This window comes from Thalassophryne amazonica, chromosome 9 (genome assembly GCF_902500255.1).
Source record: "Thalassophryne amazonica chromosome 9, fThaAma1.1, whole genome shotgun sequence".
NCBI lineage: Eukaryota > Metazoa > Chordata > Actinopteri > Batrachoidiformes > Batrachoididae > Thalassophryne > Thalassophryne amazonica.
The window spans coordinates 44481803-44501686 of record NC_047111.1 but is presented as its reverse complement, the minus strand read 5'-3'; the positions used below and the strand labels follow the sequence as shown (position 1 = coordinate 44501686).

General features: G+C 42.1%; 1 protein-coding gene across 1 annotated transcript in view; it reads right to left on the bottom strand.

The window, feature by feature from the left end:
- The window catches only part of fstl4 (follistatin-like 4), a 273186-nt gene that overhangs the window by 69100 nt on the left and 184202 nt on the right, over positions 1-19884 (bottom strand). Inside the window, exons 4-5 of the mRNA XM_034177979.1 lie at positions 13481-13601; positions 8120-8281 (exon numbers count right to left, since the gene is read on the bottom strand). Coding sequence (XP_034033870.1) covers positions 8120-8281; positions 13481-13601 — 283 coding nt within the window. The remainder of the gene's footprint in view (positions 1-8119; positions 8282-13480; positions 13602-19884) is intronic.

Genomic DNA, 19884 nt, shown 5'->3' with positions numbered 1-19884 from the left:
CTATTATTGTGAACACCCCTTTTCTATTTTTTTTTTTTTACTAATAGCCCAATTTCATAGCTTTAAGAGTGTGCATATCATGAATGCTTGGTCTTGTTGGATTTGTGAGAATCTACTGGTACCTTCTTTCCCATGTAACAATAAGAAATATACTCAAAACCTGGATTAATCTTTTTTAGTCACATAACACTACTATTATTCTGAACACTACTGTAAGCTATGTATCCCTTTCACTTTCAAAACCTTTTCTGTCACATTATTAAATTGGACTTTTACTTGTGTGATTGCATATGTGCGTTGTCAGCAGGGAGTGAGTGTTTATGTGTCATGAACCTTACACAGCCTCCTTGTTTGGGTGTCTGACGGTTGATAACAGGCTATTACCACAGGTAATGACCCACACTCACCCAATAAACTCTCCCTTAATGAGAAGTGGGCCATAAAATGAAACATCGTTCTCCGTTCTGCTGCTCTCTGATATTGAAAGCGCGTCTTTAAAAACAACCTTCCGGCTTGAATATGTAACTGCCGTCTCCTGACATAAAGAATGTTCCATTTCAGTTTCATTCTCTTTATGTCTCACTTTTTCATTCTCTTCAAAAGAATAGAGAGGTTTATTCTCCTTGGCGATGCCGCTTCTCATCGGATGAGCAAAATAGAGACAGATGAAAAAGGCTGACCGCAATTTCAGATTTCATCACCTCGCCAGCAAATGCAAATAAATGGAAAGCACAACAAAGTATTACAGCCGAAAAGTGACACTATTGGGTCACGTCTACAAATGTGTCTTCGTTTATAAGGATCTCTGAAGTGGCGGTGTGCTGCTGCAGTGCTGAGCTCTTCAATTATACTTCATCAACAACTGGATTCATGCTTGAACATTTTTACAACCTTAAATTTCTCAAACCTTTTTCAATGTGATGGGCTTCTAAGAGTGTGCCATTGAGTAAACACTCGTAAATCTAGATAATTGGATCAATTATGTGTGTAAACTTCCTAGTTTCAAATCTTTCTAAATTAGTGCACATTCATGAGAAGAGTGAATTACCATAATGCCACCAAAACACCAAATGATGCTACAACCCCAATTCCAATGAAGTTGGAACATTGTGTGAAATGTAAATAAAAACAGAACATAATGATTTCCAAATCCTCTTCAACCTATATTCAATTGAATATGTACACCACAAAGACAAGATATGTAATGTTCAAAACTGATAAATGTTATTGGTATTTGTGTAAATATTTGCTCATTTTGAAATGGATGCCTGTAACACGTTTCAAAAAAGCTGGGACAGTGGTATGTTTACCAGTGTTTTACATCACCTTTCCTTCTAACAACACTCAATAAGCATTTGGGAACTAAGGAGACTAATTGAGTGTCATGATTGGGTATAAAAGGAGCATCAGCAAAAGGCTCAGCAGTTCACAAGCAAAGGTGGGGCGAGGATCGCTGCTTTGTGAACAACTGCGTGAAAAAATAGTCCAAAATTTTAAGATGAATGTTTTTCAACATTCAATTGCAAGGAATATAGGGATTCCATCATCTATAGTCCATAATACAATCAGAAAATTCAGAGAATCTGAAGAACTTTCTACACATAAGCAGCAAGGCCAAAAACCAACATTGAATGCTCGTGACCTTTGATCCCTCAGGCAGCACTACATTAAAAACCGGCATCATTGGGTAAAGGATCTCACCGCGTGGGCTCATGAACACCAGAAACCATTGTCAGTTAACACAGTTCATTGCTACATCTACAAGTGCAAGTTAAAACTCTACCATGCAAAGCGAAAGCCATACATCAACAACATCCAGAAATGCCGCCACCTTCTCAGGGCCTGAGCTCATTTGAAATGGACAGACGCAAAGTGGAAAACTGTGCTGTGGTCTGATGAGTCCACATTTCAAATTGTTTTTGGAAATCATGGACGTTGTGTCCTCCGGACAAAAGAGGAAAAAGACCATCCAGATTATTACCAGCACAAAGTTCAAAAGCCAGCATCTGTGATGGTATGGGGGTGTGTTAGACAACATGGACAACTTACACATCTGTGATGGCACCATCAATGCTGAAAGGTACATCCAGGTTTTGGAGCAACATGTGCTGCCATCCAAGCAATGTCTTTTTCAGGGACGTCCCTGCTTATTTCAGCAAGACAACGCCAAGCCACATTCTGAACGTATTGCACGTATTATTTATTGTGGACAGTCTAAGGCACACCTGTGCACTAATCATGGTGTCTAATCAGCATCTTGATATGGCACACCTGTGAGGTGGGATGGATTATCTCAGCAAAGGAGAAGTGCTCACTATCACAGATTTAGACTGGTTTGTGAACAATATTTGAGGGAAATGGTGATATTGTGTATGTGGAAAAAGTTTTAGATCTTTGAGTTCATCTCATACAAAATGGGAGCAAAACCAAAAGTGTTGTGTTTATATTTTTGTTGAGTGTATGTTTTTACGTCAGACATGCTTGAACCCTCGTGCGCATGCGTGAGTTTTTCCATGCCATGTCTATCTCGGCTTTCAATGCTTACCAGTCCAGTAAGTATCAGTGAAATTGTGGAGAGCGGGACATGTCCAAACTTGTCCTCTGACACGCCGAAACGGAGGTGTTCCTTTGTCTCGCTTCCAAAGCGAATCGGTTGTGACACGCGAATCCTCCGCGCGGCTTTCCATGACAAAATCTCTTGTTAAAAGTGAAATCTGCCAGAAAATGGCTGATGTCCAGCTCTTGTGATAACCAGAGAAAGAGCACACGACGGTCTCGTATCCACAGAGCCATCCGTTTAGAAATGGTCCGGTGGCTTGTGCCGCGTCGTCGCAGCTCGGAGCGTGGCGCGCCGAGCGTCCTTAAAGGGGTCCTTAAAGCTGTACTAACAGACCTTATTCTCTGTGAAGCCCGTAAAATTTTCACTGAAAGCCAGATAATTTTTTTGAATGGTTTCCAGGTGCCAGTCTCTAACAGCTTCTGAAAAAATTCTGATGGAAAAAAGTCCTTTTCATTCCCCCATTTCCAGACAATGAAAATGCGACGAGGGGGCGGGACCACTCCTTCCCAAGGCGTGCTCACAGGCGAATGACGTCACCGGCAGGCGTGGAAAAACTCACGCATGCGCACGCGGGTTCAAGCATGTCTGACGTAAAAACATATGAATGAAATCCATATAGTTTTTGAAAAAAATAAAAAGACCGTTACTTTATTGACAGACCTCGTACATCAAGCACGAATGGGAAAGAATTCCACCTACAAAGCTTCAACAACTAATGTCCTCAAATCCCAAATACTTATTGAGTGTTGTTAGAAGGAAAGGTGATGTAACACAGTGGTAAACATACCACTGTCCCAGCTTTTTTGAAATGTGTTGCAGGCATCCATTTCAAAATGAGCAAATATTTGCACAAAAACAATAAGGTTTATCAGGTTGAACATTAAATATCTTGTCTTTGTGGTGTATTCAAATGAATATAGGTCGAAGAGGATTTGCAAATCATTGCATTTTCTTTTTATTTACATTTGTTAGGAGAGGTAACCACATAACAAGCATATTATTACAGATATTTGTATTAAATGCTAAAAATGTGCAGACAGTCTCTCACAACAGTTAGAACCAGAGGCTAGCGGCCTCTGAGCCAGCTATGCTAAGAGTCAGCAACAACACACTGCTGTCAGTCAAAGTGGCCATGCCCCTAATTAATTGCGCATGAATTAAGTATACAGATTTCGGGCATTCGTTGTTGTCTGCAACAAAATTGGCCAGGAATGACAAATTTCTCAGTCTGAATTACGGATATATTAATAATGCATAGTGAATATATGATGAACAATCACGGATGTATAACACATGTATTGAGGAAACAGATCGGAAGCATTGTGATAATCACGGAAGTATTATGGATGTGTTGAGAATACATTGCGCACGTGTTGCGGAAACAGCGGTTGTATTGCGCATGCGCGGCATCTGCATTACGGTAATAAAAGAGGCGCACTCGGGCCTTTCGGCATCACTATTCACACCAACACCACAGCCTCTGGAGCAATTGCTGGACTTGGACATGTTGATTGGTATGTTGTTGGATGGCAGCAACTATCACACTACATCTTTGGGGATCCATAACTACATCTGTACGTCTCCACACCTGGACTGACAATGACTGGCAAGTATGTTGATTTCTGCCACATATATATAGTACTTTGGGTTTACGTGAAGTGTTTGTTATGCATTCACAAATTGTCCGCGGATCAGATGTTCAGACTGCAGGCTTACTTCAGACTGCAGGCTTACTCAGACTGCAGACTTACTTCAGACTGCAGACTTACTTCAGACTGCAGGCTTACTTGTAGTTCCTAGGGTTTGTAAGAGTAGAATGGGAGGCAGAGCCTTCAGCTTTCAGGCTCCTCTCCTGTGGAACCAGCTCCCAATTCGGATCAGGGAGACAGACACCCTCTCTACTTTTAAGATTAGGCTTAAAACTTTCCTTTTTGCTAAAGCTTATAGTTAGGGCTGGATCGGGTGACCCTGAACCATCCCTTAGTTATGCTGCTATAGACTTAGACTGCTGGGGGGTTCCCATGATGCACTGAGTGTTTCTTTCTCTTTTTGCTCTGTATGCACCACTCTGCATTTAATCATTAGTGATTGATCTCTGCTCCCCTCCACAGCATGTCTTTTTCCTGGTTCTCTCCCTCAGCCCCAACCAGTCCCAGCAGAAGACTGCCCCTCCCTGAGCCTGGTTCTGCTGGAGGTTTCTTCCTGTTAAAGGGAGTTTTTTCCTTCCCACTGTCGCCAAGTGCTTGCTCACAGGGGGTCGTTTTGACCATTGGGGTTTTACGTAATTATTGTATGGCCTTGCCTTACAATATAAAGCGCCTTGGGGCAACTGTTTGTTGTGATTTGGCGCTATATAAATAAAATTGATTGAATTGATTGAGATGCAAAGCAGACGTAATAAAAACGCTTTATTCGTGGCCACTCTGTATGCATTCGCTACAGCCTATTTTAGTTCGTGATGTGGACGTGATAGGTACGCTATATATCCATTTTACACACTGTCCCAGTCCGCTGCCAAGCCACAATACCCCGTCAATTGCGGATATCAGCAGATAACAGCGGATATACAGCGCATAGATTGAGTATGTATTGAGTATGTATTGCTTATGTAAGGCGGATGTCATCCGCAACCAAAATTTTGTGCAGCTCAAAAATCCTGGCAACGGAAAAACATGGCTCTGCGGATAATTGCAGACGTGTGCCGATGTTGGCTGACTAATACAAGCATGTTTCACGGATAGTGCGGATGTTTTGCGAATATAAACCAAGTTTGTGTGAAATTCATGTGCAAATCTTCCTAAATGCCAGTGGGACCGGGCCTTAATAAGACATAATTTTATGGTTTACACATAGTGCTCTAATAAGTTAAACTAATAAGTTACAAAAAAAGAATTCAACCCTGACCAGTTGTCATAGAGGGGGAAACTACCTACAGAGACCAAAATACTTTTTTTGTACCATGCATTTTTCTACTCTAAAGTTGGACATTTTAGCATGGAATTCTACGGGACCTTGTTTGCTTTTGGAGACAGCCTCAAGCAGTGAGTCAAGGAATCGCAACATTTCTAATTCCAGGTGATTTTCTAATTCCAGGTGGGCCTCTTTTGAGACCATAGAAGCTTCTCGCTTGATTTTTAACCCATAAAACTATGAAAAAAAGTGTATAATTCTATAGCTTGGGTTGTATATGAGGTCTGTCCAAAAAGTAATGGACCTTTTTATTTTTTTCAAAAACTATATGGATTTGAATCACGTGTGATTGCATCACCCAAGCTTGAACCTTCGTGCGCATGCATGAGTTTTTCCACGCGTCATTCGCCTGTGGACAGGCTTTGAGTGAGCACTGGTCCACCCCTCCTGTCGGATTTCTTTTGTCTGAGAACTTGCTGAGAGACTGCCACTTTGCTCCATGAAATTTTTTTCAGAAACTGTTAGAGACAGGCAGTTGGAAACCATTCAATAGATTCAGTTCGATATCGGTGAATATTCTGTCGGCGTAACGTGGATTATGGACTGTTAAAACCTTTTTAAAGATGGCCCACAGTGGCGGAGGGCGCGCGGCGCGCCGAGTGGCCATTCGACAGGCTGGATCGACCAGATCATTTCTAAATTGAATGCTGTGTTGATCCAGGGACATCATGTGACTACCATAGAAATGGCAACAGAGCTGGACATAGCACTTTTGCGGCACATTCCACTGTTACAGGAGATTTTGTAATGAAAGACGTGGAGGATTTCGCGCGTCAGCACGAAGCAGCTCAGGACGCAAAATCAGGACAGCAAAAAAAAAACACCTCTGTGTTGGAAACCATTCAGAAGATTCAGACGGCTTTCGATGGCTTTCAGGCGAGTGAGTATCTGAGAAATTGTGTAACAGCTGGACATGCCCCAACATGTCCTGTGAGACTTCCAAGACGGAGGTGTTTTTTTTGCTGTGCGTCTTGAGCTGCTTCGTGCCAACGCGCAAAATCCTCTGCACGTCTTTCATTACAAAATGTCCTGTAACAGTGGAATGTGCCGCAAAAGTGCTATGTCCAGCTCTGTTGCCATTTCTGTGGTAGTCACATGATGTCCCAGATCAACACAGCGTTCAGTTTAGAAATGATCTAGTTGATCCAGCCTGTTGAATGGCCGCTCGGCGCGCCACGTGCCCTCTGTCGCTGTGGGCCATCTTTAAAAAGGTTTTAACAGTCCTTAATCCACGTGACGCTGACAGAATCTTCACCGAAATCCAACTGAATCTATCAAATGGTTTCCAACTGCCTGTCTCTAACAGTTTCTGAAAACAATTTCATGGAGCAAAGCAGCAGTCTCTCAGCGAGTTCTCAGACAAAAGAAATCCGACAAGGGGGGTGGACCAGTGCTCACTCAAAGCCTGCCCACAGGCGAATGATGCAACCGACAGGCGTTGGGAAAAACTCACGCATGCGCAACGAAGGTTTCAAGCTTGGCTGATGTAATCCACACGTGATTCAAATCCATATTAGTTTTGAAAAGAATAAAAAGGTACGATACTTTTTGGACAGACCTCGTATATAAGTAGTCTAGAGGAACGTTAGTAATTGCAGATTACTAATCAGGGGAGGTGATGGTCTAGTGGTTAAGCGTTGGGCTTCAGACCAGAGGATCCTCGGTTCAAATCCCAGCCTGACTGGAAAATCATGAAGGGCCCTTGGGCAAGGTCCTTAATCCCCTAGTTGCTCCCAGTGTGTAGTGGGCGCCTCACATGGCAACAGCCTGACATCGGGGTGAATGTGAGGCATTTGATGTGTAAGTCTTTGAGCTTCTGATGCAGATGAAAAGTACTACATAAATGCAGTCCAATTAGACTGATGTCCCTCAGGAAAATCAGATGTCACGGTGCAATGTTTTTGTCCTATGTCATATTACTTTTGATAGTCACTCAATTATTTCCTGTGGTTTTCCCTTCATGTCATTCAGTGGTGCTTACACATAGTGCTCTTATATTGATGATCCCCGTGTTTTAGTTTTTGCTTCCAGGTTGTTGACCTATGCGTTCCAGAGTACATACATTTCCAGGTCTAAATGGTTCACTTTCTTTAAAGGCTGCTTGAAGCTGTCTCCTCATTGCCAGATTGTAATAGGTTCTGCCCTGCTTTCTCACATTCCAAGTCTCTGTGTTTACTGACTGTGTTACCAACCTTGGTATCATTCTGCCTCCTGCATTGTGACTGATTTTCATGCATTGAAGCTGAGCCTGACTTTAATGACCTGTTGCTGTCTGCCACGTTAATCCTAAATTGCTGCTTTTGTTTTTGGTGAGTTTTGCATGTTTCCCTGTTGTGGGACTAATAGCGGAATATCTTGCGTTATATTAATGATATCATTATGCTATATGAATGAATAAAGAATTCACATCATTTCAAACTGCAGAGTTAAATAGGAGAACATCTAAGTCAACATGATGTGTAATTTTTGTTGGATTTTCAAACTAAAATTGCTAACAGAAATTCTCTAATGTTGCTCATCATTTACCAAATAAGCTGCCCAGTCTGCATTAATGAGTAAGGTACAGATGGCACTTTGTAAGCTCCTGACCTATGAGGGACAGCTGTTTGGATGTGCCAGGCAGTAGGTCCATGCCGTTCTTCAGCCAGACGAGTTCAGGATTGGGGATACCGTCGGCGTGGCAGTGCAGGCTGGCAGAGACGCCGGGCTCCTGAGCCTGCATCTCTGGATACACCAGAATCACTGGAGGGACTAAACACAAACACAAAGACACAAAAAAGAGAAGAAGAGCGAGGTGAATGAAAACATAATTACATCCTGTTTCATGGTGTCCCCTGGGGGAAAGAGGCACAAACACCCACACACACAGTGGGCACAGGAATTGGTCTCACCGCAGCGTGGAAAATATTCACACATAACAAGAATCCAAGAGCTGTGGGGCTGCTTTTTTTTTCTTTTCTTTTTTCAGCTCGAGTCTTGCATGAAATAGACACTGACCACATCTAGGGCTTACCACCTCCTCCAGGGAGACAACCACAACTGAGCGGAGAAATCGAAAAGGAAAGTGAAACATGAGGCAATAGTTTACATGAACAGGTAACAATTTGTTTTCCATTTGTGACATATTTATGGCACAGCAGCTTCATAAAAATTACAATATTTTCAGCTGTGTCGGTTTTAATATAATTGGTTGCTTGGCAACATATATCATTTTGGTAAAGCATGTAAAATTATAAAAAAATGTTGATCAGTCATTGTAACTCTACATTTGTTGGACAATTAATGCACTAGAGTGGGTGCTTGCTGCAGTAACCTATAGTTGTATATTTGATTGTTTTTAGTAATTATTATGTCTTTGTGATATTTTTGAGAAAGTCTCACTGTACTGGTTGTGCTGTGGCTCAAACACCCCCACACTGGAAAGAATAAAAGAAACTGCAAAGTGAAGAAAAACAAGTGGAGCCAATCATTGATTCCGAGCTTTATCAACGTTCACAGCACATTTAATTCAAAAGCTATTCAACAATACACTGTGATGTTCAACCAAAATGGCTAAATATCACAGACCATTATCATGTTAAAGGATTTCTTTTTCCTGTGCTGAAAACAGCTAAAATAACTGCATTCATCCAGCTTCAAAGAGGAGTGGAAAATAGAAAGACTTTCTTAAAAGATGTGACATTTCAGCTACAATTAGTAGGAAAGAACATGTGTCCTAGATGTGTTCTGTTTCTTTGAATTACAGCACTTCTTTGTTCCACTCCACCATGAAGCTGAATAGCTGGTGTTGCAACAGACAAAAATGACACTGTACACTGTTTCTGCAACCAAACCCACGTGTCTTGTTGGCTTCTCCCACCAGCCTTGTTCTTGCAGGATCACTCAGATTTTAAGAACTGCCTACTGTAGACAGGAATAATATGCAGTACTACACTGTTTGTATAATGACTGATGTACCAGGTTATATAAGGAGTGACGAAAATAAAGTAAATAAACAACTTGTTTAAATTAAACTGGCTGTAAAAGTAATGACTTACTAGAAATACATTAGCAGGTCCCCATTGCCATGACACATGTATATTTTATGTTGTATTGTTGTATCTGAGTCAATACCTTTTATTAATAATATATCAATAAATGAAATATACTTTATTAAAAGTGATTTTATACATGCATATTTTATATATTTTGTACGTTCTCCCTGTGTTTGCGTGGCTTCTCTCCAGGTGCTTCGGCTTCCTCCCACAGCCAAAGACATTCAGGTTAAATGGATTTAAATTGCTCATAGGTGTGTGTGCAGGTTTGACTGTGTTTGTCTCTATGTGACCCTGCGACAGACTGGCATTCTGTCTAGCGTGACCCCTGCCTCATGCCCTCTGACTACTGGGATAGGGCACAGTTGAGGATGAGTGAGTGAGTGCAGTGTAATGACATTTCAGGCTGTAAATTCATTTTAATTTAGAAAAGATTAAAACCTGTTCAAATATCGTAAAATTTGTATACTGGTTTTAAATGTGCAATACAATTTAAATCCAATCAAACAACAGTATTAAATACTGTAAGAAACTGAGTAAATCCAATATATTTGAGAAATGAAAATTCTACACATTTTCCTTCTTGACTAATCTAGATCATTAATTGCATTAAAAATACTCTTTTTCTGTTGATTGACTAACTGATGAGCCTTTTAATGGTTTCAGCAGCTTTTGGGCTTTATAAACTGAGATTTCAGTTAAATTTATGCAGCACTATATCACAACAAAAGTCATCTCAAAGCATAATACCCCATCTTACCCAACCCATGTGCAAGCAGATTTGGAAAGATCAAGAGTGAAGCCGTATATTTGTCGCCTGTCTTTTGGCAGTGAAGACGAAGCTGTCTGGGTGTTGTTGCTGTAATACTGCAGCATGATGCAAACCATCCACTTAGTATAATGTGACACTTGGCTCCTTTCCATTCCACCTTATCTCATTCTGCACTATCTCCTTCAAAACACCAGGAGACCCACACACAAACATTTGGTAATTACCCTCTCCTGATAAAGTTGCCCTAAAGGACTCCAGCCCATTTCCCAGATATTCCCCCTCCTATCACTCCCCTCCCACATTTCAAAATGCAGCTGCGTTTCTTTTTATTTTGTATCTCAGAGAAAAACAAAACAAAACAATCGCACCTATTGTTCCTTTTAATTGAAAGAGAGGAACGTGAAAGCACTTCCCTCTCATTTGCATATCTGTCAGCCCCGTAATAAAAGGGAAGAAATTAGGAGGGCTGTATATTTGAATTATTTTACAGGTAGTGGGGCTTCTATGATGTTTCCTCTCTGGGTTCACTTTGGAGAGGTGCAGAGCAATAACTCATCTAATGGAAGGGGAAACAAAAACCCTAAAGTGAACAATTTATATTCTTCTAGAACTTAGGCCTGGAAGTCAGTATGCATGTGCATTAGATTTGAATATTTTTACATATACTATAAACTGAGGGTTTTTTAATGCTGTGCACAGAAATAATTGGTACCAGGTCTCTTCAGAGGATCCTTGGGCACTGCTGTAATGACTTTGTGTCAAGTGACTGGTTGCTTAGCTAGACTCAGATGAGGAGTACCCCTTGCATTGTGAGGGAAAGTTAGCTACAACATTTTGGTCACGCGCTGTGTTTCTCTATGCATGATCCAGCAGAGTGGTGACTGTGTTTTGGCCTCCAGCAGTTCGAGAACCCCAAGGAGAAGGGCATGTTTCATAAGACTGTGGCAGATAGATGACCATGTTTACACTGGGTCCTATCTGCCTGAGTGGCAGATAGGACCCAGTGTGGTTAAGTAGTGGATAAGATGATGACTGGCACCAGTGCATGCTACCAGACCTGACATGACCTGTAGACATAAAGGATTTTGCATGCATTCTTCCTGCAATACTGTTAGTTGCAATCATATGTGACCCACTTGTATTTAAAGGACATGGCACCAGTGTGTTAACATCCAGTTAACAATACAACATCAAAGTACTCATGACTGTACAACCCCAATTCAACGAAGTTGGGACGTTGAGTAAAAAGTAAATAAAACAGAATACAATGATTTGCAAATCCTCTTCATCCTATATTTCAATTGAATACAACACAAAGACAAGATATTTATTGTTCAAACTGTTAAACTTTATTGTTTTGTGCAAATATTTGCTTATTTTGAAATGGATGCCTGCAACACGTTTCAAAAAAGCTGTGACAGTGGTATGTTTTCCACCGTGTTGCATCACCTTTCCTTCTAACAACACTCAATAAGCGTTTGGGAACTCAGGACACTAATTGTTGAAGCTTTGTACATGGAATTCTTTCCCATTCTTGCTTGATGTACGACTTCAGTCATTCAACAGTCCGGGGTCTTCGTTGTCATATTTTGTGCTTCATAATGTGCCACACATTTTCAATGGGTGACAGGTCTGGACTGCAGGCAGGCCAGTCTAGTACCTGCACTCTTTTACTATGAAGCCACGCTGTTGTAACACGTGCAGAATGTGGCTTGGCATTGTCTTGCTGAAATAAGCAGGGACGTCCCTGAAAAAGACGTTGCTTGGATGGCAGCATGTGTTGCTCCAAAACCTGGATGTACCTTTCAGCATTGATGGTGCCATCACAGATGTGAAAGTTGCCCATGTCATGGACACTAACACACCCCCATACAATCACAGATGCTAGCTTTTGAACTTTGCAGTGGTAACAGTCTGGATGGTATTTTTCCTCTTTTGTCCAGAGGACATGATGCCCATGATTTCCAAAAACAATTTGAAATGTGAACTCATCAGACCACAGCACACTTTTCCACTTTGTGTCTGTCCATTTCAAATGAGCTCGGGCCCAGAGAAGGCGGCGGTGTTGTTGATGTATGGCTTTCACTTTGCATGGTAGAGTTTTAACTTGCTCTTGTAGATGTAGCGACGAACTGTGTTAACTGACAATGGTTTTCTGAAGTGTTCCTCAGCTCAGTAAGAGCCTTCACACAGTGATGTCGGTTTTTAATGCAGTGCCGCCTGAGGGATCGAAGGTCACGTGAGTTCAATGTTGGTTTTCGGCCTTGCCGCTTACGTGTAGAACGCTCTCCAGATTCTCTGAAACTTCTGATTATATTATGGACTGTAGATGATGGAATCCCTAAATTCCTTGCAACTGAATGTTGAGAAACATTGTTCTTAAACTGTTGGACTATTTTTTCATGCATTTGTTCACAAAGTGATGATCCTCACCCCATCTTTGCTTGTGAACGGCTGAGCCTTTTGGGGATGCTCCTTTTATACCCAATCATGACACTCACAATTAGTGTCCTCAGTTCCCAAATGCTTATTGAGTGCTGTCAGAAGGAAAGGTGATGTAACACAGTGATAAACATAGCACAGTCCCAGCTTTTTTGAAACCATCTTATTCTCAAGATGGGTTTTTGGTCAGTAAAACCTGACCTCAACATCCACAGCATTTTTCACTGTGGCATCTATGCCAAAAAATGTATGTCCTTTCTGAAAGCAAATACCTAAAATTACAAATATGTAAACCTTCGCAGGGGTGGTGGCCAAGTGGTTAGTGCATTTGGTTTCAGTGCAGTAGGTTCCCAGTTTAAATCCCACCCATCACATTTCTCCATGTAATGTGGACTTTAGTCAGGAAAGGCATCCGGCATAAAATATCTGCCAATTCAACATGCAGATCCATCTTGGATTTGCTATCGTGACCCTGAGTGTAAACAAGGGAGCAGCCAAAGGGTCTCTCTCTCTCTCTCTCACAAATATGTAAACCTTCGTACACTTTGCATACTTGTTCTTGCATTATTTATTGATCCTCACTGTAAGATCAGTAACAATGAGCCTAACGTCTGGGACACCGAAGAGAAGCACTCAACAACCAAAATAACTCTTTCTCCATGTTTTCCCACCACAGTAAGTAAGAAATGAGCCCCTACTGACCATTCACCTGCAGCACATGCGTCTGGTAGAGGTCTTCATAGCCGTAAGCATGACAGCTGTAGTTCCCCATGTGGATTGTCGTCACCTTGGTGATGTACAATGAGCCATCATCTCCAAAATCCTGAAATGGTGAAAGGAGAAACTTTAATAATGCCAGAAGAGATACATGAAAGAACATATGATGAAAAATGGAAGAGGAGAGGGTAAAAAAAGGAGGAAAAGCATGAGTGGCACAGTGAGAGGTGGTGGAGGAGGTGTTGTTATTTAATGAAGAGCCGCTGTAGGACCGTGGAGAGTGCAAGGCAGGAGGTGGCAGAAATAGGTAACTTTAGAGAATGCATAAGGATGGTTAGAGACAACAGGGGAAAGAGAGAGGAGGTGCACAACAGCAGGGAGTGAATGAAAAAAGACAGTGAGAAAAAAAGAGTGATGCGAAAAGGAAAGAGACCATGAATCAACGGTTTCCCTGTTGAGCTGAAGAAATCGTCTGGGAATTTGATGCTCCTCGCTCCCCTCATCATGCTGCCTCACTCTGATAAATGGCAAGGGTTAAAAATATCAAGCCCATTAGGCTGATGAATGGAGCTGCTTGTTGTTGGTGCCGCATTCAGCAGCCACCAAGGGTTCTAACCACATCTTTTGGAGGATTAAGGTATTAAATACTCTGCTGTCCCAATAAGGCCGGAGGTGACCCTGTCATGATATGACAATTACACATAGCTGCTTTGAAACTGAAATTTTTCTAACAAGATGGAAATGGAAATGTGACCAAAAATAAAGATGAGTGAGTTGATGTTTTGTGACCCTGAAAAGTTCTGAACCTACACTGTACAAGCAAATGTTAAAATGATGACCTGGTAGGGATGAGGGTTGGTTGGGGTGGTATGACAATGGGTCACCTGCAGCCCCTTCTGGGCAGTATGAGTCACCTCCCATGTGGATGGAGTTGGTATGTGCGCAGTGCTGGTGGCTGGGGACATCCTCACATTGGTTCAGGTGTGGGGAACTTGAATAGAGTTGCAGTAGTATGTGGGGCTGCTGCTGGTGCATGTGGGCAGTCCCAGGTGGGACATTGCTCACTCTCCTTGTGGGTTTTTGGGCACTGTCTGGTGTTGGGTCCAGTGGTTTGTGTTCTATATTGGGTACTTGTGGGGCAGCCTCTTGTTCACTTATGGGGTGGTTGGGGGCACCCTCTCATTGATGGGCTGCTCCATGGTCCTTGTAGTTGCTGATTATCTTCTGATAGCACAGGATATTTTGATCCTGTCAATTAGCACATTTCTTCCCACTGGGGTGGGGCACACTGCTTTGTGGCACTGTGGTTATTCCATGCTCCCCTATGCACTTGGCCTGAGGGACAGAGACTGCAGTATTGGGGCTATGTGACACTGATGCAACTCCTCAAAATCATTAATGACTCACAGTATTGCACACTTCTCTACATCTACCATACCGTGTACATAGGTTCATACCATTCCCACAAACATACATGCACATATATCCATGTATACATGTAAAATTCTGCAAATTTCTTGTTTTGATGCTATCGTCACGAGCACATCCCCTATTTTTTATTTTTTGTTGTCAACAAACAGCCACACATAAACAAGCAGTGAGAGCAACAGTCTGTTGTCTATTTAGTGAGAATCCATACCCTAATCTAGGACACCAGAGTCTAGATCCCCTTGGGAACACCCAAAATCAAATTGTGGTGATGGCCACAAACACTGACCCATCCACACACAGAAACCCAGATCACAGCTAAATATCCGATCACTACTGTGGCTGACAAAAGTACAGAACCTCATCATATGACGTGGACCACTCCGGCATTAGCTGCATGGGTGATTGCATGCAACTCGATGGAAAAGGGTCCAGGATGCAGATCCCCAGGAGAAACAAGGAGAAAAAGAGTAGAAGAGCAGAAGGTCCCAGGGGCCAGGAAGGGCACCTACCAGGGCCACCGGAGCAGGCCCGATGAGCTGCCAGGGGAACATTCCAGTGCACAGATCCCCAATTAAACATGTTCATCTTCCTAGTTTTGGTTTTTAATATCACTGTTTGTGTTACACCTTGTCTTGTTCCCATCCTTGTTGTTTCAGACTCTGTTTTCTTGTTATTTGTCACTTTCATTGTTTCCTCATGGTTGTTTGTGTGTAATCCTCTTTACTTGAGTGCTTGTGTCATGTAATAGAAAGTGTACTTGTGGTCATCTGTGCTGCCATTTGTTGTTAGGTTTAATGCTGGTGCATTGAGACAGCAGGAAGCAATTACACCATAGACCACTAAAAACCTGGTCTAAAGTCAGGTTTTTGTACAGTTTAGGTGGCACAATATTCACATACAGTTGGGGTCGGACATTTACATACACTTATATGAGGCATGAATGTCATGGTATTTTGGGATTTTAATGATTTCTTTTAACTGTTCTTTCTACAAAGAATCTGATTAAGATGTGGATGCAGGTCCTCATTTGTATCAAATGAACACAGGAGAAAGAATCAGAAATAACCTCACTGTCCTTGACTTTCACATTACAGGAATAACAAAGAACAGTTTCTTTGAGCTCTGTAATATTGCAAAGATTCAACATATTTGTCTATGACAGACAGAGAGACAATGATTCATTCCTTTGTCTCTTTAGAATAAATGTAATGCCTTATTTCTGGCTGACCACAGACAAGCTTCAGAGTTCTTCAAATGTTTCAAATGTTTCCATAATTCAGACCAGGGGAGAAAGTTTGATTATATTTCTACAGTTTTGGCCTATCTTCATTGGCCTCCCATCCATGTGATGTCAGATTTAAAGGTTTTGTTATTAACATCCTTCATGGACTTGCACCTTGTGGCTGATCAAACCTTGTCTGACCTGATCTATCTGACCTTACGTTCTGGCCCATACTCTACATTCCCTGGTTACAGGATTTCTAAGTGTTCCAAAGCTAAGGGCCCCTTCACACATAGTGCGAATTTGGTCGAAGTGCACAGAAAGTGGGCATGAAGCAGGAATCGCATGCAAAACATTGAAATTCCTAGCTGCCTCGAACGCCTTGTACACCTGTTTCTACTACTATTTGCGCACACCAGTGGCTGAAAGACAGAGTGTGCACTGTGAGAGCCCATCGAACCCTCTCGTGGCAGGTGTCGGCCAAATTCCAGGTGACACACATGAACATCTAACCACTCGCATGGCACTTAAAAAATGTGTGGCCATTCGCACTCTTAGCATGACAACAGACCGCAGACAATCACTGTCTGGTGTGTGTGCTGAACTGAAAGGAGGTGTGGCTATGACAGAAGCGGCCGTAGAGATCTGTCATTCTGGACATCCCAGCTGGACAGTACTGTTTTTGAACGGACATGGACTAACAACTGACTATTGTGACATGCGTGTGTCTGTTTGCTGTCATCAAGTGGACAAAAATAAAAACATATATCGCTTTGGTGATGGGCTGTAGCAGGCACACACATGGACAGGCTGTCCCAGGTTGAAATGGACTGTCAGATCATAACACTGAGCAGGCAATCTTACCCACGTGAGCTCTGTTCCACATGATGCAGTGTCCTGTGGCGCACCATCCACAAGACGCGTCTTGCTGACACGCGGGCCGGCAGGACACATGCCAGCAGATGTGAACATGAATGAGTCGAGCGAACTGCTTCTCATTCATGTGATTTCATGACTGTACGTCAGTGACCATGGGTCATCTACAGAGGAACAGACGGATCATATTTTTCTGCGTGCTCGATGAGAGGGATTTAATACAATGCAATGTTTTTATGTAGTGCGTCTTTTTTATTTAATATGTCCACGTGCTTCCTGATATAAGGTAGTGTTCAGCACCTTTCACAGGACAGTGATGGCTTGGTAAAGTTTGTGGCTGCAATCAGAGCTTTTGGAAGGCGCGGGTTCGAATCCTGTGGGTGACGTATTTTTTGCAGCTTTTCCCCAGCAGCTGCGCAATGTTGTAACCACATTGCGCAGCTGCTGGGGAAAAGCTGCTGTGTTTCCACGTGCATGGAACCATCACAGCATGTATTTGTTTGATTTGTTATTTATTTTTTCTTCACACCTCGGCGCAATGTTTCATGCTGCGCACATACCTGCAGCTCCGACAGGTGTTGCCCTGGAGTTGTATTCTATTTTACTCTTCCTTTTTAGATATTTAGATATACCTTAGTATACTAGCATACAGTATTTCCACCTTAGAATTGGAATATAATATATAAGATGTACCTTACTGAATTTTCATATTCACATTATGTGTGAAGGGGCCTTAAAGAAGTAGTCAACAGGTCACACACCTTTCTTATGTGCACCTATTCTGTGGAATAATTGGCCTACCAAGATCAAACAGCCTGATTCCACTTCTTATTTTGTGATTAATATAGACTTGGCAAATCACATGGCAGCATGCTGGAATAGTGGTTAGCACAGTTGCCTCATGGCAAGAAGATCACAGGTCCACTTCCGATTGGGCCCTTTCTGTGTGTAGCTTGCATGCTCTCCCTGTGTTTGCGTGGGTTCCCTCTGAGTGTTATTGCTTTCTCCCACTTCCATAGATCTTTAGGTGAATTGGTGACTCTAAATTGATCATAGGTGTGCGTGACAGTGGAATGTGTTTATATCTCTATATGTGTCCCTGCAATACAGTGACAATCTGTGCAAGGTGTACCACGCCTCTCGCCCAATGACTCCTGGGATAGGTTCTAGCCCCTCGTGACACTTGACTACAACATGCGACTACAACAGACTTCTTCAATGAAGGAATGAATGTAATAAATTCTGGGAATGTTAATGAGTCCTGAGGAAGTTTATTCCTAACCACTGTTGCCAATGGACTTACTCAAGGGGTGGGTAACGTTAGATCTTATCCTTGTGAAGAGCCTTGAAATAAATTGAAATGAACTGAAGGAGTATGTGAAAAACAGGAGAAACTGGGTACACACTGGCCAGACCACCAATCTATTGCAGGGCTGACAAATGTCAACAGACAAACTCATTCACGCTTTTACACACACTCTACAGTGAATTTAATGTGCCCAGTTTACTTAACCTGCATGTCTTTGGAGGCGGGACAAAGCCCTGGCATATTGTTATTGCAGTGTAAGTCTAATTATTTTTTTCACACCCAGGTTTTAGGATTTGTGTGTTGGTAAATGTTTGGTGTGGACCGCACACATGCCTTTGTAAATGAAGTCCCTGGTTCTGTCATAACTGAACTTTTCTGTTTGAAGTCATTCTTGCAAGCCTTACCTGAAAGTGGCTGTTAACCTTTAAAATCATTGATGTTACTGACAAACATCTTCTTAGGAGAAAATTACCGGCTTTTATTTTCATTCTTTTCAGGACGAAAATAATGTTCCTTTTCAAGCTTAATGGAAAAAGGCAGAGGAGGAACTAGAAATAGCCACAGGCCATATTTAATTTAATATAACATGAATTTCATATTGAATTTCACTTTGAGACACAAAACTACATTAAAATATATGTTTCATGTAACCTTAATTTCTATCATCAGGGTTTTTAACAACATGCACAATTGGAGGTATAGTTATGTCCAGATCCACTGTATAGTACAGTTTGGTGATGCCGACACCTTTGCAAAAGCACCTTTGCTTCCTGGTGCTTCCTTTCTTATGGTGTCTAATCTTTGAGATCTGGACACTAACCAGTAGTGAACACTGAATAAACTTTGATAGGTTTCATTCAAATTTAACTGTGTACTACTTTTTAATGCATCTTTGAGCATGGTCAAAAAGCCTGTTAGTGGTAGTGTGTAGGTTCTCTCACCAGCAAAAAGCCTCTATTGGCGGTAGCTCCTCTCCAATGTGTGGTCCCGCCCCCTCGTCGGATTTTCATTGTCTGGAAATGGTGGAATGAAAAGGACTTTTTTTCCATCAGAATTTTTTCAGAAACTGTTAGAGACTGGCACCTGGAAACCATTCGAAAAATTTATCTGGCTTTCGGTGAAAATTTTACGGGCTTGACAGAGAATAAGGACTGTTACTACAGCTTTAAGGACCCCTTTAAGGACGCTCGGCACACCACACTGCGAGCTGCGATGACGCGGCACAAGCCACCGGACCATTTCTAAACGGATGGCTCTGTGGATACGAGACTGTCGTGCGCTCTTTCTCTGGTTATCACAAGAGCTGGACATCAGCCATTTTCCGTCAGATTTCACTTTTAACAAGAGATTTTGTCATGGAAAGCCGCGCGGAGGCTTCGCGCGTCACGACCAATTCGCTTTGGAAGCAAGACAAAGGAACACCTCCATTTCGGCGTGTCAGAGGACAAGTTTGGACATGTCCAGCTCTCCACAATTTCTCTGATACTTACTGGACTGGTAAGCACTGAAAGCCGAGATAGGTATGTCCCAACTTGTTTCCAGACAATGAAA